Here is a 26,951-nt window from a genome sequence, read left to right on the forward strand (position 1 = left end):
GATGCCAGTGAACGGGGATAGGAGCGACGTCAGATGAGAGGTGGCAGCAGGAAGATCAGAGGTGTAGGAGGAAGTCACCGTGGCGGGATGCAGCGCTGGAGCGCTGCTGATCAAACTGCTATCTCTGACGCATGGTGGATCTTCAGGAAGAGCAGTGGGGTCACAGGTGCTGCTGGCAGCCCCTGTGTAACCCTCACCCTCCCATGTCCATATTCCTACCCAGACGTGTAAGAAGCGTGAGGGAGGCTTTCTGACCCGCCCCTCACCCCCGTGGACAGTCCAACCAAAGGCTGTCATTAGTTGAAATGTGCTTATGGCCTTTTTTCCCTCCTATCACTCTCCAACCACAGCAGGCAGGGATACTTGCTAATTCTCTGCTCTTTTTTATAATTACTTTTAATAAGAATACATCAAGGGGAGGGTGGTTGCTTACAGGGAATGCTTTTAATAGACATGATTTTTAACGATACTGAATGACTTTTATAAGAATACATGATTTTTTAACCATACTGTACTTTATTCCTTCAGCAGCTTAAGCAAAGGGAAGGGTGGGTGTGCTTAGGGAATGAGTCATCAAGGGGGAGGGTTCATCAAGGGGAACAACAGCATGCAGTCACAGCGTACCTGGCCCGTGCTGAAACTCGTTTTCAAGGCTTCTCTGATGCGCGCTCCTTGGTGTGCTCTTTATCGCCCTGGTGTCTGGCTGCTCGTTATCGCAGCCGTGATTGTGCCTCAGCTCCACCCCACCATAAATTTCCCCTTACTCTCTCAGAGAGATTGTGGCCACAGCAAGCAGCATAAAAACGGAAATTGGTTGGCTGAGGTCTGAGCGGTAGTAATGTTCGCCAGCGCCCTTTAAAACGGCAAATGCACATTACACCTATCCTGCACTTGCTCAGCTGTAGTTAACAGCTCTGACCACTGTGCAGGCTGGCTGTTATGGCTTCATGACATGGCATCAAGGGGTAGGCTGGGTCACCCAGGATAACGACAGCCATCCAACATCGCAACTGTTATTTTCGTCTGAGTAATTCTTGCTGCAGCCGTTTAAACAGAGTTGTGCTTTTGAAGACACGAGTGTCATGAACCTTCCCGGCCATCCACGTGGCTGTTGGTAAACGTCCCTTGTGATCCACCAGTGCTTGCAGCACCATTAGAAGTACCTTGCGGTTTATGTACTGGGTCCTCGGTGCTCGGGCCAGGATAGGGATATGGGTTCATCTATGCCCCCACAGTTAGGGAATCCCATTTCAGCAAGCCATCCACTATGACCTGCAGTTTCAGAGTCACAATTTGTAAGCACGCTTAAAGATTGCTTTGGCTACTTGCTTACAGCAGGCCACAGTAGATTTGCCCTCCAAATTGATTCCCGACTGAGGTTGCTGTCGGCATTGCAAGCTTCCAGAGGGCTAGCCACTCGCTTCTCACTGTGAGGGCTGCTCTCATCTTAGGCCACGTCTATACGATGCGCCGTATCGGCGCGTTACATCGATTGCTCGGGGATCGATATCGATCTCATCTAGACGCGAATATAGATCCTGAGCGCCTACACGATTCCGGACTACCAACCCCCCGAGTTCGAATTGACATGGGAGCCGCGCACATCGATCCCGGTGAAGACGGGTGAGTAGATCGATTTAGATAATCGATTTCAGCTACGCTTTCCGTAGCTGAAATTGGTGTATTAAAATCGATTTTCGCGTTCGTGTAGACTAGCCTTAGTTAAGTGGGTTTCGCAGGGAAGCAAGTCAAAAGTTCAGAGAGTGCCCTTACGCATGCGAAAGTTCGCAGCTCAGAGATCGTCCACACCTGCAAACTATGCGGTCCCACCAGTCTGTGCTTGTTCCGGGCCAAAATCGGTGTTATTGGGTAGAACTGCCCTTAAGCAGTAGCTCCAAAAGCAGGGGCGCGCGTAGGAAGAATTCAGTGTCCATGTCCTCATCGCTCTCGTCGCGTGCTGCCGTAGCTGCCTCCTCCTCTCCTGCTTGCAGTTGTGTTCACATAGACAGCACGAGAATGCGTGAGGTTTTGCAACGTCCACGTGCGTTACTGATCTGAGCAGGGTCCATGCTTGCTGTGCTATGGCGTTTGCTCAGTTCACCCAGGGAAAAAGGTGCAAAACGGTGTCTGCTGCTTTCACAAAGGGAGGGGTGAGGCTTTGTATCCAGAAACCCGGCAATGAAATGATTTTTTTGCCCCATCAGGCACTGGGCTCTCAACCCAGAATTCCAAGGGGCGAGGGAGACTGAGGGAACTATGGGATAGCTACAGAACAGCTACCCACAGTGCACCGCTCCAGAAATCGACTCTAGCCTTGTACCATGGACGCACACCATCGAATTAATGTGCCTAGTGTGGATCCGCACAATCGACTTTATAATATCAGTTTTATGAAACTGATTTTAGCTAATTCGATATTATCCCCTAGTGTAGACGTGGCCACAGCTATACCAGTGGAAGTCCCATTTTGCTGGTATAACTGCAGCTACACTAGTGCCTTTGTCATCACAGGTAGGTCAGTCAAGAATCACACCTCTTCTCACCCCCGACTGACATAGCTATGCCAACAGAAGTCTGTAGTGTATACTTGGCTTTAGTAAGCTAGATTCTAAGAGAGAAACAAGGGGGTTCTTTAGAACCGGTTGGCCCCCTACAGTCTTAGGCCCTGATCCAGCAAACTACCAGAAGGTAGCTCCAAAGCAGAAGGTAGGAGATTGCAAGCAAAGGCCTGTAAAAGTTCTCTGAGCCTAAAGGCCATGATGCATTGGGCTGGAGCAGTGAGTTTACTTTGTACCACACTGAGGCCAGGTCTACACGACGTGCAAAAATCGATTTTAGATACGCAATTTCAGCTACGAGAATAGCGTAGCTGAAATCAATTATCTAAAATCGATCTACTCACCCGTCTTCACCATGCAGGATCGATGTGCGTGGCTCGCCATGTCGATTCCGGAATTCCATTGGGGTTGGTGGAGTTCCGGAATCGATGTAAGCGCGCTCAGGGATCGATTGTAACGCGCCGATACAGCGCGTCGTATAGACGTGGCCTGAGATGTTGAGTAATATGTTCATTGTGAGCCCCAACACCTTAGAAGGTATGTAGTGGTTCTATAGGGCTTGACTCAACCCCTGTGGTCCTTTACTACAGTTTTCAATACATAGCTGACTTAGCCTTGCATACATTTGCCACAAAAGTGGCCATCTCTGGCTGTGCACTCTACAAATGTGGCAGGAAAACAGCCCCAAAAAATCTACTGATCATGTGCTGCATGCAGTTTCAAAGGTTCACAACTTGGCTATATCAAAAAGATCAAAGCCACTTCTCTGCAATGAAGGCTATTTCCGTGCCAAATTTCAGCTTTCTATTAGCAAGTCATTTTGGCTGTTTATTAATTTTTTTAAATAATGGGGAATTCTTTTCCTCGCTCTCCTATTCAAAAATGGCTATGTTGCATTTGCTCAGATTTTCCTCAAAAATTACCTTCAGGCAGAAACTTATCATGAAAAATTCAGTCTGAAATGGGAAAGCATGTAAATACAGATAGGGAGTCAGAATGCAAACACACACACATGCACACAAATCAGCGGGGAGTCACATAAGTGGTTTGGGTGTGGGTTTTTGTCTCTGTTTCAAACAGAACTGTAAAACCAAGAGCTGTTTGATTTTGACAGACCTTGTTTTTCAGATTTCATTTGAAAAACCCAAACCAGGGCCATTTGCTCGTAAATCCCACTTTAAAGAAAATGTATTACAAACTGTAGAGGATAGATCATAAAACCAGGAATAACACAACTTCAGTCAATATGTGTCATGCAGCCAATAACCCAGTCTCACGAGACACTAAGCACTGTATCTCCAGTAGATACAAGTGAGATACCTACAAATGATTAGTTAAACTATCAGATGGGACTTATATATTTTATATCTATCTGATAGGTCACATTAGTCACCCACGGAGGTCATTGCAGGATGGTTACCTTACATTCTCCGCTGCTTTGCCCTTCCCAGTTTCAAATGACTCAAGTGATGAGACTTTCGTCATTTAACTTGGGGACCCGTTACAGGCCCCGCTGTACCATTATGACTTGCTCCTGATATAAGTTTTCCTTTGCCCATTTTATCTCATTATTTTAAATTAACTCTTCCTCTCCAGAACACTCTACACAATGCCCTTCATGGTATGGTCACTTTTCAAAGTTTTGTAACTACTTATAATAGTTCCCTAAGTCACTGTTTAGTGAAATACATTAACAGACAAAAAATTAATGAACTAAACTGAGGTTTCTATTAGAGATGCAAGTATTCTAAAAATACAGCTAGAAAAACCCTAAGCATTTAAAAATATGGAAATTAACAGTTAAGAGAAAGTAAATATTCAAATTAATTCACACATTGAATATATACATATAAATTATCATGTGGTAAAGTGGGATGGTGAGGACATTCCATTGCAAGCTACAGAAAGTGGATAAATCATTAAATAATTATAGATTATGTGATTAAATAATTGGGTTTGATTGCTATCTTATAAAATATTCATTCTTAGGGGTGCTCTTTGTTTCTTTTTCCTCCTCTCAGTAATTTAGTTTTGACGTGTCTCTGGAATGGGCACTGTGTGAATGTTACTTGGAATTGTACCATCTCTTTCCCTTCTACTTGTATGTGGGATGAGAGGGTCTGATTCACAATTTCACATTATTGTGATCCCTTTTTGTACACTCCCCCCACCTCACAAACACACGCACCACTCTCTCTTGATTGGTCTGATTTTCCATCCAATACAGGGCAGAGGTACCCATATTGTGGGACAGACAGACGGAGCATTATTCATTCTGACGGTGCTTTGGGATACTGTAAACGAAGGGTAACACACTAATGGTACCTTTCATTTATTTATTAACTATGTTTGTAAAGAGAGCAACATGATTGGGTGGATTACAGACAAATTAGAAGCTCATCTCATAAAACCAAATTGAGGACACGTTTTCCGGGGTTTCATTTGTTGGATTTAATGAATTTTTTGGACCAAAAAACGGTTATTCTATTAACTGGAGTCTTCTTTAATTGCTTGGAGATCCAATAATACTCCTTTGGGGCCCATGACGATTCCAACTATCCCTTTCCAGTCCTCTTGCCAGCCTTCTATGAACCTTCCAGACAGCCAAAAGCCACTCCTGAATTGAGGTGCAGAGTAAACTGAATATTCACCAGAGCCCTCAATGGCTGTACATATCATGTTGGTAGCACTTTCAGAGCTTTGAAAATTCTAAAATTATGGCAGCATGTAGACAATAAACATGAGTACCTGAGTCATTCAACATAATTATTGACACTATGCTCACAGAATTTCTGCCACTCCCACCCCTCCATGAGATAAGACTTTTGGGGAAGGCAACTTGTTTCAGTTACTGGACTACTGGTTCTTTTTATAGTGTGGGTGATGTATTCAAAGGAGGAGAATTTTGTGGAGGGTTTTGGTTTTAATCGGGGTGTGGGATATTACAGCAGCTTTTATTCCAGAGCTGCAATCAGAACATGGCTTGTGCTCACAAGAGAAATCTGAGGGAGCTGTCTGAAGCCAATGAAAATTCTCACTGTGGTGGGGCCCTGTTACACAAATTAACAAATATAAAATTGAAGAGCATCTTTTGATCTCTGATCAGATCTTGCAAAAACATAAAGCATGGCTTTTTTTTTGGAAGATGGGCATATATAAAGCACAGTGTCATTGTCTAACACACTACTTATAACAAAACCACTAGCTCAATTACTGAGGCTCAAATGCACTCTTATAGAAATACTACAATTCACTAGAATAATAAAACAGAATGGGACCTCCTAGAAGTCAAGCTTCCAACTTGAGTGTGTTTCATAGCACTGGTGCTCTTCCATGTGGAAAAATATATGAAATAATTGAAGACTCATAATAATGCAAAATAGTTCCAAGTTATAAACTAACCCAACTCAATAAAGTGCAAACAATATAATAGGAAAAATGAAACTGCTATTAATAAACTGACCTAATTTACTGCAGACCTTTACACACCAGTAAATTAACAAAACATGTTAATTTTTGTTAGTTAATTTGCAGTATTCTGTACTTGTTTTTAGTACATTCAATATACAGACAAAAAAACAAACCAAACAAAAAAAAAAACCCCAAAAACAAACAAACAAAACTTGAAACCAGGACAAACATCCAGAGAACATGCAAACAAGGTATAACCATGAAAAAGTAATGAATATTTAAAATTAGTTATTTTTCCAAAGCAGAATGTAGCAATAACTAAGAGCCAATCAGTTTTATCCAAAAAAATTAATTCCTCAGGGGCGCGCGCACACATGCACGCACACACTTGTGCAATCCCAATAGTAACACTCACCAGGCCCAGTTCTTTTGACATGTCAACAATAAAGAGCCATAATCTCTGAGCCCACCTAGCTGCTACGCTGACTCCACAATTCTCCATTAATCTGTCTCAGGAGAACTAGGAATCTATGACTTGCAGAAAGCCACAAACTTCCAAACCCAGGTTTTGAGACTTGAAGTAGCCACAACATTCAAAAGCCATAAGCTACTACCTTCAGCTCAAGAAAATTCTCAACAGCTTCTTCTTCTTCTCTAGCATCTGGGGTGTTTACTTGTATCAAGTTCTACAGTTCAAATGCCAGGTAACTAACTGTTCTCGCTCCTCTAAACACTTTCCACAGTGTAGGGCCCAAAATGGTATTGTGCAAGCAGTGTGGACCAGATCTACATTCTGAAAAGAACTGCTAATAGTGGGGCACATCAATAGTTCTCAGGTGTTTATTAATATTCCTTGGACTAGAAGATTGTACCTCACATTCCTAAAACTTCACTGCATATTCATAGTTTAATTTTAGGTCTTGTTAACTGAAGTATCTATTATTTGTTAGTACATTGCTAAAAATAATATTCCTTTTTAAACAATTTGTGTAGAAGTTGTCAGATCTTTTCTGGTAATTCTTAGCAAGCCATTTTCCTCTTCTGAGCTGACTCCTAAAGCACTTTGGGAGTTTGGCTCAGAGGCAGTTGTAGGCCTTATAAAATGTCTAAACTCCCAGATTAACAGATATTAAATCCAGGGGGGGACCATTCTGATGATCTGATCCGACTTCCTGCACAACGCAGGCTGAAGAATTTAATCTAAGAATTCCTGCATCAGACTCTCAATTTCTGGATTAACTAGAACACATCTTTTAGAAAGGTGTTAAATCTTGATTTAAAGATTTCAGGTGCTGGAGATTCCATCACAGATATATTCATAGATAAGAGAACATTATTGCTTTCATTCTTGATGGAATATTTGTTTTATATCATGTCCTGCTTTAAGAATTTTTTAAAATTGTATTTTCTTACCATACATGTCCTTGAGGAAGTCATAGCCAGCCTGATCATACAATTATATGTTATATTATAAGCACACACATGTTCACTCTGTAAGAATTCCACTTGGACAAGAGACTAGATTAACTAGGACAAATTAAAACATTTTAAATGTTGATGTGTAACATGTTTCTGTATCATTTTATGTCTATCTGTACTGAGAACCTTCACCCTTTTCTTCAGGAGACTTTTCTAAAGGAACAGAGCATAAGCAGATTTTTCTTTCTTTATTGAGTCCATTGCAAAACCCATTCCTCCCTCCTCTTTTTTTCCTAACTGTAATTGAAATTCTTGCTTTGTCCAGAATACTGATCCCCAATCATGCTCCGATGAAACCCAAATCACTTCACCTTTGCAGTTCTCCTTTTAACCTTCTTTGTTTCCTGTTGATGCTGCATCTTCTCATTTTAACTTCAGCAGCTTTACTTGCTCACTTTGTTCTTCAGGAAGTTACTATTTCCCATTGCAAGTACTTCTTGTTTCAAACCACTTCATTCCTAGAATAAAGGTTGTAACTGAAAATCATAAAACACTAAGGGACAAATTCAGCCCTGGTGCAAAGAGGTGAAGTTCCCTTGACATCAGTGAAGATGCACCCACTCCCAAATAGTCTGAATTTGATACTAACATTTTATCAGTCAGTCAACCAGGTCTCTGCATTAGCTAATCATTCCTAAACATTCTTGGGGGAAGAAAATATTCTCCAATATAATACAATAATTATTTTATGTCCGTGCTTTATATTACACTTTTATATATTACACTTAGATATTAACCTTTAGAAAACTTATTTGTAGTATAAATTGACTGCCTCAGTCTGTTTGCTTTATGTAATCTTATAAATCAGAACTCGAATAAGTCCTAAAATCCCTTAGCGTATAAATACAAGAAACCTCAAAGTTTATACAAATCCACATTTGTGTGCATGCTATTGAAATAAATTGACACAAATTTTAATATCATGCTATAGATAATACATAAGGCAATATTTTTTCAGCATTTTTCCTTCATCATGCAAGAAGAAAATGTTTTTGTTATTTTGAGTACTAATTCAAAAGCACCTTTATTTTTCAGTGATACACATGAGGAAAATGTCTAAAACTAATTAGACTCCTATAATGGCACTTTAGTTTGCTATAAAACACAATACATTAACTGAAAGCACAGTAACCTTTTGAACCATCTTATACATGTAAGATAGTATTTAAGACATTTTATGACAAATTGCCACACGTTCATATTTTTCTTATACAGGAAATGTCTTGGTTTTTGTATTTATGATGCATAATTCAAGTCCAATTTAAAATTATCTTCTACTGCAGTAAATTATGGCATTCTTGCAAACCCTGTGTCTTATTTTTACATGACAGGTATTTTACATCCATGTTTAATGCATAAATGATAGTAAAATATAATTAGTATTTTGCTTAACTATTACATACTCATTGAAATGCAAGTTGTGGCTGATATTAAAATTTGTACTATATTGGCTATAATATTCTGAACGTGTATGACCTTGGTACATGCCAGGGCCTATTTTTACAAATAGTACAGAAACGTCACAATTTTTTACCCAGCTCTGGTTTAGAATCCCATTCTATAGTTGTTATGTTAGCAAAACTCCCATTATATTTCACTTATCAGGGACTGGATTCTGCTTCCGTTAAAATAAATAGAAAAACTGCCATTGACTTTAGTGGCCACAGGACTGGGTCTTTCATGTATACCTTTACAAAACGATTTTCTTTTAAAGTTTGTTCAGGTCATTCACAACATAGAAATTTAAACCTAATTTAACATATGTTTAAATGAATCATTTTTACTATAACTGCTTGTGTAGTATAATGCTCAGTCATTCAAAATGTTGAGCATTCTAGCCCTGACTCAACAAAATACTTAAGAACATACTTAATGCTACACTCATTCATAGTTGCATTGACTTCCAAAAGAAAACTCATGCTTAAAGTTAAACAAGCACTTAAATGGTTTTCTGCAACAGGTCTAGGGCATTCTGCGCCTTGTAGATTTGAACCCATAATGAGCAGGTAGCCCTTGATCTTGCATTTGGTTGTGTGTGGGTGCAGTCTGGCACCTGCGCTTTGCAGGATCAGGTAGTTGCAAGATCAGGTCACAAGTTAATACACATAACACCTCTGACCACACTTGCAAAACCTGATCCTCTATTTCTTTTACGTACAAAAGTCCCCTTGCAGTATATGATCCCTGATTCTGCAAAGACTTACACACGTGCTTAACTATACACAGTGTGAATAGTCCCACTGAAGTCAATGGAACTATTATGTGTGAAAAGTTAAGCACATGTACAAGTCTTTGCAGGATTGGGGCCTATGATTGGGCTCATGATGATCTCTGCCTCAAAGACGTTAGTTTTAGAAATAGATCCACATATTAAATATCAGCAAAATGCAAATATTTGGCTCTCTGTCTTCCAGAAGAGCTTGATCCACCTCTTCTTAGTCCAGCGGTTCTCAAACTATGGGTTGGGACCCCAAAGTGGGTCAGGATCCCATTTTAATGGGGTCACCAGGACCAGCATTAGACTCGCTGGGACACAGGGCTGAAGCCAAAGCCTGAGTGCTTTAGCCTGGGGCAGCAGCATTCGGCTTTATGCCCCCTCCCCTGCCCCCGCCCAGGGTCACATAGTAATTTTTGTTGTCAGTGCAATGAAGTTTGAGAATCCCTGTCTTAGTCACACTAAACTCACATACTTTTATGTGAGTTTTGCTTGAACAAGCTGAACTGGGCCTTCAGCAGTACCAGATGAAGAGATGTTTCTGCTTTATTCTTTTCACCAGATGATCCACAATCCCTGCAAAGTAGTAAAACTTCATTACTTTGTTCATATCTGAATACTGAAGTTGTTATGCAGCATGTATGCATGCAAGCTGCCACTGAATTCAGGATTAAAAGCTGTGCTGTGTCCTAAAGCTTTGGCTCACTGTTTTTAGTGTTTAAGATTTGCTGTGAGATGTACGTCTTGTGTTCTTGAGGAAAAGCAGAGAACTCACAAATAATGAGACAAATGAAACAATTTTAAGATAAATTATTATTGAAAAATTTAAATTGCATTGCATATCATTTTTATAGTTTCACATTTCTTTGAGCCACAAAACACAGAGATTCTGTTTAAAAAAATCTCTTTTTATTTGTCACCATTCAAAAAACATGTTGTGCCCTGAATAAATGATGATTTTAAAATTCTGGGCTATTCTCGAGAACCCTGGTTCTGTCTGTCTGCCACGAATGGTAGAAGCTTACTGTGTTCTCCAAAAAGGGGTTCTAACAACTGAAACTGGAACTTTTCCTACCTAAAATCAACAGCTGCTTTGGTTATCCTTTTCCAAATCTAATACATCAGCTAGTAAACACTGAAGCAACAATTTCTAGTTTGCATCTTCCCTCTATTTGCCATTTGTCAAGGTACTTTGAATTCACCCACCTTAACAGTACAGCGCTTGTCAGTAAGATTTTAAAGAAGAAATCACAACCTCAGAGTAAATTACCAACTCGTTACATCAGGAAAATAGAGTTGCTCAACTATAATTGTATTTCTTGGAATGAGTCACCTCGTCCATGGCTTCACGCTTTCTGATCTTCCCCACATATTGCTGTGTGGATTTAAGAACAGGAGAGTTGCAGAGAGGTCTTTGTTTGAGAAGCCACAGAATATTACTCAGATGAAGATTGACTACTGGAAGGGAAATATAGAGACTTTGTCTCATTGATGACCACGGCCATCCCCTAAATAAGGCTCTGTTAAATCAGCTGTCTGAGTTGAGGTAAACCAGGACCCTGTGCTGGTGGTGATGGGAAGTCATTACTGCTAAATATCCTAATGGACAACATCAATCACAAGGAGATACCAGAAACTGGTTTTGAGCATCATTTGCCACAAAACTAAGATACAGTGGTACCAGAAAGAAAAAAATCCCATACATCATACATGAAGATAAATTTAACTCTCATGGCTGTGAGAACCACCTCGAAGATAAACTTCATGACTCTGTGATAGGCAGCAGGATCTACGTTATTAAATGTCACTTCTAGATGCAAACTGTCATTGGTAGTAGCTAGAACAGTCTGGTAGTTCTGATCTGGCAAAAGCAAGAAACTGTGCCAAATGGAAGAGAAGCAATTTGTAGTAATCAAATTACAGTTTGCACACTACTCAGGAGAATAAGATTCTGTTCCCAGCCAGTACCATTCAGGACTTGCTGCATGATCTTTGTCCTTTTCCAGTCTGCAAAATGGGGATCCTATTACTTAGCTTCCACATATGTTTCTAAAGCCTATAGAGTTCTTCAAATATTATTGTTGTAAGGTGGCGATAATCTGGACACTAGGGCCGGAAAGTTAAGATTTTAAAGTTAGAGCATAAAGTATGAAGCCTGCATCTGACCTCTCTAGTGGTACTGTCACTGAAACTCCCTGAGTGAGGGCATGAAGGGGGTCAGAAACTCTAAGCTAAAAACTGGTCAAAGAAACCACAAGAGGCTGCTGCTGCTGCTGTGTGTGGAAGAAGTAGACTCCCCTTTCAAGGCTGGTTAGATGTCTTGGCAATGACTAGCATAGGCCATAATGTTTTTCATACACTGTGAAAAGTAGAGAGATGCTGTAATCTTCTGTAGCAAGTCTTTGAATAAAGTGAACTATTCAGAGAGGGAAAATCTCATCCATAAACTTATGCTTCAAAAAGTAATCTAGCCTTTTCATTTCTAAGAGAAGAGTTTGTTTCTGAACACCCGAGAACAGCCTTGTGAGTAGGAGAACTCTAACCTTTTAATGAGAAATGGCCTACATCTAGAGAGAATGGCATTTGATTTTAAAAGATTGAAGCCAGAACCAATACTGATGCTGACAATATCCATGGAAGCAGGATTCAGACCTTATATCATTGACTTTTATACCAAAGGTGCTAGTATCAAAGAAGGGAAGATGTCAGGAATATTTATTCTGGAAGATCAAAATTCACGACTGTAGAAGCATGGCCCACTGGAACTATCTGCACCAGCTGCATGAAGTAAAAACATTGCCCTAAGGAGATGGGCCTACTAGAAGGACAACTGTGCTAGTGGGATTACTGGGTGGCTTCATAGTTGTAAGATTTTGAGGTGGATAATATGGATCATCTTCTGTATGTTATAGTTAGGAGGCAAAAGGAGAGCCACAAAAGTGAAACAAGCCCTGAACTTGATGCCAATGAGCAATAAGGTCATAACAAAATGAAGTTCAAGAAGCAGCTTCTACAGAGTGTAAGAGAGGAGAGAGGTATACTGGGTCTCTAGGAAAAGAAGGAGAAAACAGTGCTTGGGAATGACTAGCCACCCAAAACTCATCTCCTTAAATTTTGGAAGAGTCCTGGTGACAAAAATAAGCATGGAGTGCTTATACATCAGAATTAGACCCTCTGGACCTGGAAGTTAGATTGGGCCCACCAATGTTAGACTCTTGAAATGGGTTTCTCGATTTTTCCATTCACAGAATGTCAAAATGCCCCAGGCTTTCCTGGCTGTATGAGAGGGGTTAGACATGGTGTTTTGAATATCCAACTGGTATTTACTCTAAAGACCACAGCTGAGGCACAGCATAGAATTTGCAGCCCCAGGGGACCATGGTCACCTTTGCACCTTCCCAGTCCTGGGTTGCTCCAGGGGCTGGAAAGACCTAGAGGGGACTGTGTAAGTTATGGCTGACTCCCTGGATTGTCCTATGAGCTGCAGTGATGTCTGGAATTTCCTTAGTGCTGTGTGATGTGGCCCTGCCCCAACACACTCTTCCCTTCTCCAGCCCTGCCTCCAGCATGCCAACTAAGCCAACCTTACATCTGTCTTCTGCATTGCCTGTACTAACGGAATCCTCTTCTGGCTACAGCCAAGTCTTTTAGGGGCCCTTCATGCTACTGCAGCCCGTTCACATGGCATAAAGTGGGGCACCAAGGCAGTGAGTGTTTAACCCCCTCTAAATAAATGAAAAAGCAACACAAAGTGTTAGGATCTTTTTGGACAGAGTATTGCTGTAGTTTTAAATCAAAATGTGTCTCTTTACAATCCTTTAATAGAATATTTCTAATGCAATTAAATTTTATTTCAGATCGGAAAGAAAAGTAGCTTATTACAGACTTTCCTGTACAATAGCCATAGCAGCATATTTTGAAAAGATTTTGAATCAGCAGGTTTCAGTTATCATGACAATAGTCATTCTGTAGCCAGAGGACTATTGAGCCTTTATTTGATTCCACTACTTTGCTGGTCTGCCAGTACAAAATCATATACTTTGTTGAACTGGTCACCTAGTTAATTAAAAACTGAATGGGCTGCAGATGACTCTTGTGTCTATATTCTGAAATGTCTGATCAGTTAAAACTATGGTGACAAGCCAGCTGTATTTAAACATTCTGTGGTGAGTTTTTCTTTTCCTCTGTAAACTCCAAAATACATAGTGAATTCCCCTTCTACAAAACATTAATAAACCTGGTTAACGATCTCACAGATTTGGTACAGATTTTCTTCAGGAATCTTCCCCCAGAATTTAGCTAAACTAGTCACAGAGATTGAACCTGAACTACAACAGAAGTACATGGGCCTTGATTATTATCCAATATTCACTAGAAAAGCATTCAGAACACTGGACATACAGGCAGACATTACAATTAATAAAAGTGAAGAGTCTATTAAAGTAAAGGGATTTCATTATACTAGAGTCTATATACAATGTTAGAATTCCTAATGATCAGTAAAATTAACTGTAAGTTGTTATTTTAAGGGCACTATTATATAAATAAAAAAGTGTCAGCTAATATTTTTATCATCTCTTTGGCTCACAAATGCACTAAAATACCATAAACATCATTTAGAACTTCAATAATATATAAATAGGATACATTACAAATGGAAGAAAATACAAGACAACTCTTTAGCATGGTAAATCTCTGCATATAAATAAGCAAATATTTCATAGACCTAGAATTGAACTATTACATTTAATTCCTTTTCACAAAGTCATTTAACAATAATATACACAATCTACACAGATTAATCTCTGAAAATACAGCAATAATATACCTGGTACAATGACTCTGCTACTATTATCCCCTGCTATGACACTGAAGGGGAGATAAAACTATCTTACGGGGGGGGTGCTTTCACGATCCATTGTTTTTGTATGTGAGAGAAGCACCAACAATACGGTTTAATACTATTAAACATCTTCCTTAGCTCCTAAGAAGCTACATTTTTTAAAATGTTTCTTTACAGCTATTTGCATTTGTTAGACAGATCTGCCGCACATTGTCCACATCATTAACTGTTGAAAGAAAAGTTAGTTCTCTTAAAGTGGAAAACATGCTGTGGCTTAGCTCTAAATTCATTACCATTTATATATATATACTGTACAAACATATTGTGCAGAGTTCTTAATTCTCTATTTTAATACTTATTAGTTTCCTGCTGACTATAATAAACAGACTAAAATAAGGATCATAGTACACTTGAAGATAATATATTTTCCTTCAATAAAATGACCTACTAATACATATATATTTCAGTAACCCACAGGTGTTGGAACTAAGGGTACTGGGTGTGTGTGTGGGCTACTGCACCCCCTGGCTTGAAGTGGTTTCCATCATATACTGGGTTTACAGTTGGTTCAATGGCTCTCAGCACCCCCAGTATACGAATTGTTCCAGCACCTCTGCAGTAACCTACAGATTTTTTTGTGTTAGAGTGTCTTAGGAGAGTGAAACATTTAGAAAGGGAATTTCCTTAAAGGGTGTTCTGCAGAACTGGGTAAAAAAGCCAGTGCTGGAAAACAGTGGACTAGAGGAATAAATAGTTTGCCAAGAGTATTACAGATCCTGCCCCAATCTTTCTATTTCTTCAATGAGGAAGTCAATGTCAGACTTAGTTGCCGCTGGGTTTGAGACAACCATTCGGAAGAAGTTGACTTTATCTCCCAGAGGCTGATATCCAACCATTGTGGTACCTGACTCCATCATCAGAGCTTTGATTTTCGGTGCCACCTTTATAATTAAAACAAAACAGGAAAGCAATTTAGAACCCTTTTCCTTTCTTACTAGTCACCATATTTCTTAATTTAGAAAAGAGAGCAATTACACCAGAGATAGATGTTTACATAAAACTGTAGAAAGAAAATGCTTGATAACATATTTTATGTATATATAATAGTGATATGTAAATTAGATGTTTAAATTCTTCTATACTTAATAATCTAAGATGTTATGATTAACAACGTCAACTTAAAAACCATAGCTTAAGCAAACAGTATTCCTTATTAAGCTACTAATAACATCTTATAGTACTGGAAGAATTTACAAATCTAAATTTACGTGTCGCTATTTATTTTTCTGATTAATTATTGGAAGTCTTATAGTTTGGACAATGAAAAGTAACAAAGCCAATTTCACTTTGGTTTATAGTCTCATTTTCAACTTCTTAATGCTTCAGTATTTGGATGACAAACACTGAAAGTGCATTGTTAACTGTTAAAACAGGTCAGGAAAAGAATTCATGGGAAAATTTTAATAAATGTGACTTTTTTTGTCTTTGTAAGAATTTTCAGTGGATATTTTAGAATTTGTATCAGAAAACAAGGAAAGGAGACACTTTCCATTAAAATTTTTGTTTACTCAGAAAGCCTTTCTGTCAAAAATTTTGATGGAAAATTTTCAACCAGCCCTATTGTATAAAGAAAACTTTCTACTGGTATCTTTTTTTTTAAATCATGAAAACATTTGGATTGGTTTTACAGCACCATGAAGTTACTACAATTATCTTCTTTATTTTCAGTTTCAAAGAAAAAAATCCATCAAAGTCTTAACAGTTGCACGGTATCCGTCAATCAAGAGCAGAGCACTACCTTGCCTTTCCTTGCCTAATTATGGGCCAGATTCTGCCACCCTTATTCATCTTGAGTAGTACTCCACGTGAATAAGGGTGACACAATTGAGTCTTGTGAAATCTGGGGTCTATCTGAGAACACTCGTTAGAGTACACAGGCAAGTTAAAATGATGATTCCCAGAACTACTTCACCCCTGACCTAGTCCCTGCCATTCAGTGTCTATCTCTGGGTGCCATTTGACACTTTTTCCTTGATGTCTCGCAATGTCCCATCACTAGCTCATTCTTAACATGGTCAAATCAAACACTTCCTCTTTCTTCACAGACTTTTCCCTCTCCCTCTCTTTTCTATCACTGTTGGCAATTTCATTAGTCATTTTGTCCCATAGATTCACACAAGTAATTTTATTAATTCCTCTCTGTCCTTCTTTCCTCACAGTGATGCTGCCACAAAATCCTGCTGGTTCTTCCTCTACAATATCACCAATCTGCCCTCTCCTTTCTATTCCCACCACAAAAAACTCTTGGTCAGGGCCTGATTATCTCATCTTGATAACTGTAATCTCTTTTTCTCTCTTGTATTCTTAACCTCACCCCAATCTGAACTATCCAAAATGCTGCCACAAAACAATGTACTTTAGAAGAACTGGATACGTTCCATGTCTGATTTCAAAGGAGAAATATAACTTCAGACCCAATAAGAACAGGAGACGAAATGTCAAGGTCCAGAGGCCAGTCATAACATGGAACTCTGGGGTAGAGCTGGTCTGCAATTTTCCAGTGAAATAGGTTTAGAAAATGGTGATTTGTTGTACCCAAAGTGTTTCATAGCAATGTATGGGGTTCAACAAACTGATTAACCACCTGCCTGAGTTCCTGCCAGCTCAGCTGGTGTGCTGCTGAGGAACACAGGCTTCCATAGTTCGCGGCTGAGAGGCAGTCCTACCATGGAGACTGCTCCTGGATCCCACAGATTCGAGGCTCCTGGGCCCGATGGCTCTCTGAGCTGTTGACTCCCCAGGCTGCAGGGATTGGGCAGTCCAGGGAGATAGCTGGCCTAGGAGTCTCAAAGCCCTGGGGTTCCTGGTCCTAGACAGTCTGCATGATGTGGCTGCCCAAAAACATAGACCCTTGAAAATCTGAGAGATGTGGACTGAAAGGGACATTATTCTTGTCACTTTCACCCATCACTGAAAAGCAGCTGTGAAAATGACAAGAATCATTGTCAAGAATCATGACAATCTCAGTGAGCAGCTGCCAGGGTCCTGCAGGAAATGATTATTTTGGGAAATACCATGTACTGGCATTTCCAGAACAATGATTTTACAGAATTGCCCATTCCCTTGCTAAACGGAAATCCCAAATTTCCATCAACTCTATTTTGGAAACCTGGCTCAGAATCAGCACATGCAGAGATATGTTATTTTAGATAAATAAAACCCTTTGGCTTAGAAATGAATCAATATATTATACATTTAATGTGAGCTGCATACCCTATTTAGCTTTTCTCTTCTCTCCTCAGAATCTGGTATGCCCCTGAGACTCTGAGGAATGTACCAGAAACATACATTTGTGTGTTCAGGCTGAAAAAAGAACAAAAAAACACATAAGTGAATAAACATAATAGGAATATATGGATCACCCACACCAATCTCCTGAAGGACAATAAATTGTTATTGAATATTTTATTACAGAAGTAGAGTCTATACATTTTATTAAGGCTGTTGTCATAAACAGATAGTAGGAGTACTTTATATGTCTTTTGACTGTAAAGGGTTAACAAGTTCAGTAAGCCTGGCTGTCACCTGACCGGAGGACCAATCAGGGGACAGGATATTTTCAAATCTTGAGGGATGGAAGTCTTTGTGCGTGCTGTTAGAATTTGGTTGTTGTTCTCTCTGGGTTCTGAGAGTGATCAGACGTGCAACCAGGTTTCTCTCCAATCTCTCCGATACAGGATCTTATAAGTTTAAAATAGTAAGTACTAGGTAGATACGGCGAGTTAGGCTTATGTTTGTTTTCTTTATTTGCAAATGTGCATTTGGTTGGAAGGAGTTTAATTGTGTATTTGGCTGGAAGGAGTTCAAATTTGTATTTTGCTGAAAGGATTTTACTTTGTACTTGTATACTTAGGCTGGGAGGGTATTCCCAGTGTTCTAGCTTGACAATCTTGTACCTAATCCATCTTTAATTTCACAAGATATTTTTATGTTTTTTCTCTCTTATTAAAGACTTTCTTGTTTAAGAACCTGATTGTTTTTCTGGTGAGACCCCAGGGACTGGGTCTGGATCCACCAGGAATTGGTGGGAGAAGAAGGAAGGGGGAGAGAAAGGATGTTCTCTCTGTGTTGGATTCCTCTCACAGGGAGAGGCTGGGAGGGGAAAGAGAAGGAAGGAGGAAGGTGAATTTTCCTCTCTGTTTTTAGTCAAGGAGTTGATCACAGTAATTCTTCCAGGGAAGCCAGGGAGGGGAAGCCTGGAGAGGCACGGTGGGGGAAAGGGTTTACTTTCCTTGTGTTAAGATCCAGAGGATCTGGGTCTTGGGGTTCCCCGGGCAAGGTTTTGGGGGGACCAGAGTGTACCAGGCACTGGAATTCCTGGTTGGTGGCAGTGCTACAGGTACTAAGCTGGTAATTGGGCTTAGAAGAATTCATGCTGGTACCCCATCTTTTGGACGCTAAGGTTCAGAGTGGGGAATTATACCATGACCGCTGTTAATTCTATATATTAAGTAACAATACATTCTGTATAATATTGCTGCTTCAGTCTACTTGCAGCTGCCATCTTGGATTCACTATGCATTGTCCCTTTTACAATATTCTAGAGCGCTGATGAAGTACAAACATTGTTCAACACTTATGTAATTTTAAGAGGATGTCCCTTCCAAGATTCCAGTGCCAGACAGCACCCGGTCATATTCAGTGACATTGTACACAGACAGGTCTGTCTTTTGGTAACTGATTTTCCTCCTCTTAGTAAGTGAAGAGACAAAGTGTGTATCAACCAAGACTTTATGCAGAGACATCAGCAGAGGAGGTAGCAGCTTTCAGAGAACCAAGAGTGACAACCTCTGGAATGTCAGCATGAACAGGCTTTATTAAGGCCATCTTCATACCCTAATCTGAGAAGCCACACCAGTTCCTCTGCACTACATTCTTATGGGAATCTGGCTCTTTGTTGATAAACCCCATCTGAAGTGTTCAGCTTGTGGCCCAATACAGTCCTTTAAGGTGAAAACAAAAGGAAAGAAAGAAAAAGAAAAGAAAAGAAAAAGAAAAAGAGGGGAGGAATCCCTGTGTTCATAACTGAAATCCATATATAAGTTTAGTATGTGTCTGGCCAAAAGTCTGCCCATATGTCAGTGGCCATGTTGTTCTTTTTCATACATAGCTATGAGCTCTTGAGAAACCTATAGAAATTTCAAGATTGCTCCAATAAATGTATACAAACTTAGTTCCCAGCTGTCAAGTTACATGAAAAACATTTTTGGTCTATGTAATGACTTACCTCTCCATCAAAAACCATCTCATATTCTTCCCTGTTTTTAATTTTAGTATAGAGGTACTCTGACAATTCCAGACATTTGTTGATTTGATTTTCAAATCCTACTGTACCCTATTTTAAAAAGAAAATGTTTTATTAGTTAAAAAAGTTTCCCCTCTTTTCTTGTACCATCTAGCCATCTCTAGTAATTAGGTTTGGACAGAAAATAAAATATATAACAGGACTATCATTTTGCAAGTTAAAAGTTAAAGGATGACTACAGAAATAAAGAATACTTTTAGTGATACTTATTTTGTAAATAGTGAAATTCACATGGTTACATGTGATCTACAAAAGAATTACTCTTTTGTTTGTGCACTATTTTGTTTTTAAAAGAACTTTATGGCGATAAATAAATAAAAATAAATATATAAATAGATGAATAAGGGTCTTTTAAACATTTTAAGAAGATAAATATTTCAGCATGGTGGTGTTGTTTTTTTTGCCTTCAAAATATCAGGAATATTAAATCTTGGCTCCTCTGCTTTTACTGGAGGACTAGAGAATTGGGGAGAGTTTTAAATCTTTTCTCCCAGTTGTTGGTCAGGAATTTGCATTAAGAAAAACAAGCTAGAAAGCAAATAAAGAGTCTTAAATAGTTTGACTTAAAATCCATTTCCCCACTCAGTTGCTCAATTTTCTAGCTGGTCTTTTTTAATGTCATAATCCCACCCATTCTCCAGTCCTCCAAACAAACAAACAAGGAAACAAATAAAAACAACTCTGGAAAAATAAAGCTTTAAAAAAATCCAGACCACCTTTGTCCTTCATTGAAAAGGTAAATAAGGGCATGTACACATTGTTTCCCCCTTGCAGGTCACCTTTCAGCACCGGTGAAGCCCTTAATGCCACTCTCATTATGTATCTGTGGTACAGGTTCTCTATACTGGGATAAAATTCACACTGAAAGAATATTTGCAAGATGATTCAAGGGCTTACTTAGATAAATATCGCATTAAGCCCACTGTCTATTTTGAAGGCAAATTTGTGCTCATTTTTGGCAGCTGTTAATGCTGGAAGAAAAACCTCCACAGCTTTCAGTGTATCATTATTCCAAAAAATGACCCAAAGGCAGTTGTTGCAATATATATAACATCCAATTTACTACAAGTGGGTCCAACCCAAAATCTCAGAGCTGATAGCTTTGAGAAAGGCAGCCTCTATAAAAGACCCAGACCAAAAATGCTGAGTCTGAGTTCCTCAATTTTTTCAGAAATTTGAATTTCTTGAGTTGAATTTTGTGCTGTGGTCTGGGGGTCTACAATTTGTTTTAAGAAAGAATCACAAACATCCTACTCCACTTCTGAAGTGTAAATATGGCCTTATCACATTATTGCTTAGATGTAAGCTTGTTGGGGCTGAAGACTCTTTATGTACTTGTACAGCACCTATTACATTGGGTTTCTGTTCTGTGACTGGGGTTCCTAGGCACTAAAACAATGCAAATAATAAATAGTAATAATATTAAACACAACAGTCTTCCTTCTATTCTCCCTCTCTGCACCAGTGACTGGCAGTCAGGTTCTTCACACACCACACTGGTGCTCTAGCCTCTCTCTGACAGGCAGAGGAGGGTTTTGCACTTCACATCTGTTCTATATTCATGCTTGATTTTGGTGCGCTAAATGGCTCTCAACCATGCGTGGCCGGTGAACTGGCCATTGTTGAGGCTAGCCCCTGGCCCTTCCCCTTCTGCCCTAGGCCCTGCACCTCCCCTGCATGAGCACAAAGCACCCTCATCGCAGTCCCCGGTCCCAGACCTGGGCCACCTAAGTGCCCCCAGCCCTGGAGGACCCAGTGTCATGGCAGCAGTGCCCCCAGCCCCGGAGTTCCAGGTGGCTGGGAGGCGCAGTCCAGTGCTCCCGCCCCGGAATGCCAGGCAGCCAGGAGGTGTGGTCCAAGTGCCAGGTGGGCAGCACAGCCCTGGCCCCAGTGCCAGCTGCCCCAAGTCCCAGTGGCAGGCCTGCCCATCCCAGCCCCAGCCAGCCTGGGCCACGGTAGAGTGCCAGAAACTGCAGGAGGGAGCCTGGGGGTGAAGCCTGGATGAAGCCATGCCAGGCTGTTTGGGGATGCACAGTCTCCACTGGCCCCTGATACCCGCTGCTCAGGCTCTCAACCACAAAAGAGAATGTTTGTAGTGAGGTTGGCCTGCCAAGAGAGGGCCACAGTGTGGGCAGAATGACTGCTGATTTTGTCAAAGAAAGCCAAAGGCACTGAAAACACATGCTAGACTGATTTTTAGAAGGCCAACTGATCTATGGGTGCCTCAGGGTTGACAGGGTTCTGTAGTCAGTCAATGGTGATTAGTATTATACATATAATATTTTCAAGTTATGGGTCAGAGTTCAATTTTAATTAATCATAGGTGGATTTATGTCCTGGAGCTGCAGCCTCAAAAAGGTTTGATTTGGAGAAAGAATTGGTACTCAGTGTACTCAGAAATGCCACCAAATCTGTGTTGGATACCACAGTAATCGGTAAAATGAACACAAGTAAAGATAATTTAGGATGTTCCAATAATTCTTCATGCTTTTGCAAATCTGAATGTTAATACTTTATTCAGTTGTATTTCCTTTGCTGCAGTATTTTTAAAGATACTCTGGTAACTCAGAGAAAACTTTGAAAAAATATTTTGTTTAAAAAACAGAAATAGAGAAGCATACTTATTATTTGCTTCCCTCACTCTTAATATTAAAGAAATTTGTAGTAAACAGGAACTTTTATTCATCAGAGGTTATGTGCTGCTTAATCCTCCTCTGAAGTCAAAATCCTCTTTATATAAATTTAGAGTGTGCCACAGCAATAATTATGATTTTATAAAGGATTAGATTGTGGCCACCTTATTAACTGAATCATGCATTTAGGTAATTTTGCCTGACTGAGCATGCAGGAATGGCCACAGAGTATTACAGTTTCAAGTAGAAAGCAAGAAAGAAGTATTAACAGGAAGAAAATGTGTTTACCTGCAAATCTGAGCCCCGATCCCACAAATACTTATGCAGGAGCTCAACATTAGTCACATGAGAAGCCACATTGACTTCAATGTGATTAACGTTAAGCATGAGCCTGGGTGTTTGCTGTCTCAGGGACTTGGGAACCATTCCTGCTGTCCTTTGTCAGGCAAAGCTCTTCATAGAACCAAACGTTGTTTTCTAAGTTTTCCGTAAAGTCCAAACAACTCTTTTAAAGAAACAATGTAGGTATTTTCTCTCTTACATACACACAAATTAAATATATTTGAGTCATTTTAATTGGACATTTATTGTTTACCTTAGCTTTCCACATCAACCAGAATTTGAAAATGTCCACATGACGACCACATTGTATTGCTTTATCTCCAGTGTCATAGGATATGTCATATTGTTTATCTTGCTGGAACAGATATCCTGCACACATCTGATTGCAACCTTGAAGTATACCCTATTATGAAAAAGCAAATATATATAACGCATATGTAAATATATCCATTGAATACGTCCATTGAATATATACAAACAAAAATATATTGTAGAAAAATTGTACTTTTAGGGACCACATTTTCAGATACTGACCTGCTTTTGAGGGCGCAAGCTGTAGACATAATTTTGTGCTCTCAAGTTGGTCATTTAGATGTTTAAGTTCCTGATTATTCAAGTGGTGAAGCTGCATGCATATCACACTGAGACATTACATGCATATCACACTGAGATAAAAATAAGTTTTAACAATACTTAAAAATAATATTACTGAAAATGCCAGCCTAAATGTATTTGAATTCTTAGTATTCCAAACAAATGTTTCCTGCCTTATACTCCTGGATTCTAGAGAGGGGCAGCTCTAGGCATTTTGCCGCCCCAAGCACGGCAGGCAGGCTGCCTTCAGCGGCTTCCTTGAGGAGGGTCAGCTGGTCCCGCGGCTTCGGCGGTCCTCCCACGCCTGTGGGAGGTTCGCTGAAGCCGCGGGACCAGCGGACCCTCCGCAGGCAAGCTGCCGCAGGCAGCCTGCCTGCCATCCTCTCAGCAACCGGCAGAGCGCCCCCTGTGGCTTGCAGCCCCAAGCAGGCGCTTGGCGTGCTGATGCCTGGAGCTGCCCCGATTCTAGAATATGAGACTTCTCTTTCTTAGAAAATAAGACTTTTGAGAGTTAATTTTTCATTGTCATTTTCTTTGTTGCTATATGTTTATATTGAACTGTGAGACTGCGTAAGCTCATTCTGGTGCATAAATTAACTTTAAAGTGTGGAGGAAGGCTTCAACTCCATTTAGGGCCCACTCTGGTCTACTAAACATCAGTAATAAGTATGAGCATAACTGGGCCCATAGTAGACACATCTAGTATGCTTTAACAATAAAAATAAAAAGAACTGTTCTACATCTTTACTAGCTTGATTAGTAAAACTATTTTTCCTTGACTGCATATGACCTACACAGAAATATAAAGAGAAACCAAAGTTCTCATGTTCTGAGTTATAATATTAAGAACCTATACTATACTTTCATCTTTAGATCTCAAAGCACTTTACAAAGGAAGGCAATTATCCCCACTTTATGCTGGTGAAACTGAGGCACTGAGAGATGATGTGATTTGTCCAAGGTCACCCAGCAGGTCATGGCATGACTAGAACTGAGGCCTTCCAAGTCCCACTCTTGTGATATATCCAGTAGGCGAGTCTTTTCTAACCTTTTTGATGCCAACGACCAGCTTGCTGCCTTCCTAAACCGTGTCAGTGAGCTCTCAGGTACCAGTGCCAGTCTATGGACTGGTTGTTGAGAAACATTGCACTAGAGACTAGACCACAGTGTCTCTCTAAGTACCCATTTCCAAGACTGGTAGTTAGACAAGTTAATGGAAATTAGAAAAATTAAAATGTCCTGCTCATAGATGATAATATTCACATATTGAAAGAAAAGTATTTGGATCCTAATCCTGCTCCCATTGATGATAAAGTCCTAAAATTGCTTCTGGAGTAGAACAAAAAGTAATGTGGCTGCTTTCCAACAAGATTTTAAACTCTTAAGCCACTTGTGCAATGCAAAATGTTTGCTGTTTATTTTTAAAGCCTATCATTTGTCCAATTATCAAGTCACAGGGTGCATGTACAATGTTTTATAAAAACACAAGGCCAGATCCTCAGCTGGTATATATCAGCATGACTCCATTGACATCACTGAAGCTATCTGAGGATCTTGACCCACAGTGTTTACTGTGTTAACCAAAAGCTGAAAAAGGAAAAAGTGCTTACCTCCTCCTCCAAATAAAACAAACATAAATCTACCCAACTTTTCCCTTCAGAAAGAAGCCTACAGAGAAACAGGCCTTGCAACATGTCCTAAAAAACTCGGCGCTCATTTCACTAATTGTTCAATTGAAAGACTATCAAACAATATAAAACAGACCTTTTCCCGAATCAGAATGGCCGAACATTGTAACAAAACTCCCATCATCTTGTGTGGATTCCATGTGACCGAATTGGCTCTGCAAAAGAATTGTGCCCTCAGAGTAGATATGGAAAACAAAATTAAACTTACACTAGTGTAAAGCCAGTGTAAGTGACAAGAGAATTGTCATAAACAAGTTAGGTGTTTTGCCAAATTGATCTAACTATGGAGGGTATCAGTGTCTTTGATGTCACCTTTCCCAGATGTGCTGCCTAGGAAAGCAGTTCTTCCAGGATTGATATTATTGTGTCAGACACTAGTGATTACTTGGTATTGTAATTAATGTGAACTAATTAGTGTCAAACTATGCTGATTACTTGATATTATAACTTTATTCCCAGAAGAATCACCTTCTGGAGACAGCACTAACAGGAATAACAAAAACAGCAGGGCAGCTTCGATTAGTTCAAAGTATCTGCAGGTGGGCAGGGAATTAAGGAGACATTGTCACACACCAGGTATCTATAGTTCTTTGCTAAATGGCTGATGCTGTTATAGTTCTCCAGTAGGAAAAAGAAAGAAAAGAAGCTGCTAATTCTTACCCACTTTTCCAGCTAAAGCTCTAAGGGATCTTTTTCTTGTTAATTTGTCAAACATATACGTTGTTAAGAGGCTATAAAAATCTCTACAGTGCATGCCAAACAAATAATATATAAACTTTTTAGGCTGAAAAGTCAATGAATGTGCAAGATCAGTTAATTTACTTGCCAAGCAGGTGAGATTTCCTGTGTTTTAAACACATTATCCTAGATAGTTTCAGGGTAGTGCTAGAAAAAATGTCCCAACATTTTGCTGCTACTGCCCTCTCCATTCCATCTTATTAACTACTGAATATCCCTTGTGTAACTATGTATTTAGATTCTTTAAAGAGGGAAAGTATATAGTATGGGTGAGATTTTTCATGGTATTTGCCTGGGTGCACACAGAGTGGCGAAGGACAATTTAAAGAGTCCTCCTCTTTCCTTGCATCCCCCTCTCAAGGGCCAGAAATAATCATAGTCCCTGCATTCTGGGGAGCACAGTAACTGGTCCACTCTAATGGCCACAAATGGAGCAGGTGTGCCCTCTGCTACCAGAGCTATCTCAGGGATGGAAAATGGAGCACATCCACCAAAGGAATAGCTGCGCAGCATGTGTGGTCACCCTGCACCTCTGGGAACTCATAGTCCCTCCACTGGAACTCCTTTTTGTGTAATGCAGTCCGATACAGGCCCTGCATGCACACAGCACAGTCTGACCTCTTTTCATGGAAACCAGACTTTGTATGGGATGGGATTTTTTTCAAAAAAGATCAATGGCATATTAGAAGAAACATTTAGGAAGCAGAATTTACTTGTATTTTCTGCTGGTGAGATATGGTCTCAACTTACCATCTCTGTTATAGAATCTTATCTTTATGTTTCAAAACCATGAGAGAATTTTAAGTAGTTTTCTCAGGACAAGTTAAAAAATAAAAAAGGGAGATATCAGGAGGATTTTAACATAAGGGCACCATTCACTGCCTTGTACGATAAAAGGGCATGCCAGGATAACTCATTCAGGCCCTGCCTCCATGACAGAAAGCCATTCAGAGCCTGTATGCGTTTTTGGGTATACCAAGTCTGGCTAGAGTGCTAACAGATCCCAGCTGGGGCCTGTGGCAAACAGTTGTGGAGCATGTGTCCTCTACCAGTGACTGCAGATCAATGTGGTTTATTATGGTGAG

General features: G+C 39.9%; 1 protein-coding gene across 1 annotated transcript in view; it reads right to left on the reverse strand.

Annotated features, from left to right (window-relative positions):
- Positions 1-10,456: 10,456 nt before the first annotated feature.
- The window catches only part of GAD1 (glutamate decarboxylase 1), a 46,537-nt gene continuing 30,042 nt past the window's right edge, over positions 10,457-26,951 (reverse strand). The window contains exons 13-17 of the mRNA XM_032771056.2: positions 25,205-25,283; positions 23,100-23,249; positions 19,794-19,901; positions 17,780-17,869; positions 10,457-15,447 (exon numbers count right to left, since the gene is read on the reverse strand). Of these exons, the coding sequence (XP_032626947.1) occupies positions 15,274-15,447; positions 17,780-17,869; positions 19,794-19,901; positions 23,100-23,249; positions 25,205-25,283 (601 nt within the window). The 3' untranslated portion in view covers positions 10,457-15,273. The remainder of the gene's footprint in view (positions 15,448-17,779; positions 17,870-19,793; positions 19,902-23,099; positions 23,250-25,204; positions 25,284-26,951) is intronic.

This window comes from Chelonoidis abingdonii, chromosome 10 (assembly GCF_003597395.2).
Source record: "Chelonoidis abingdonii isolate Lonesome George chromosome 10, CheloAbing_2.0, whole genome shotgun sequence".
NCBI lineage: Eukaryota > Metazoa > Chordata > Testudines > Testudinidae > Chelonoidis > Chelonoidis abingdonii.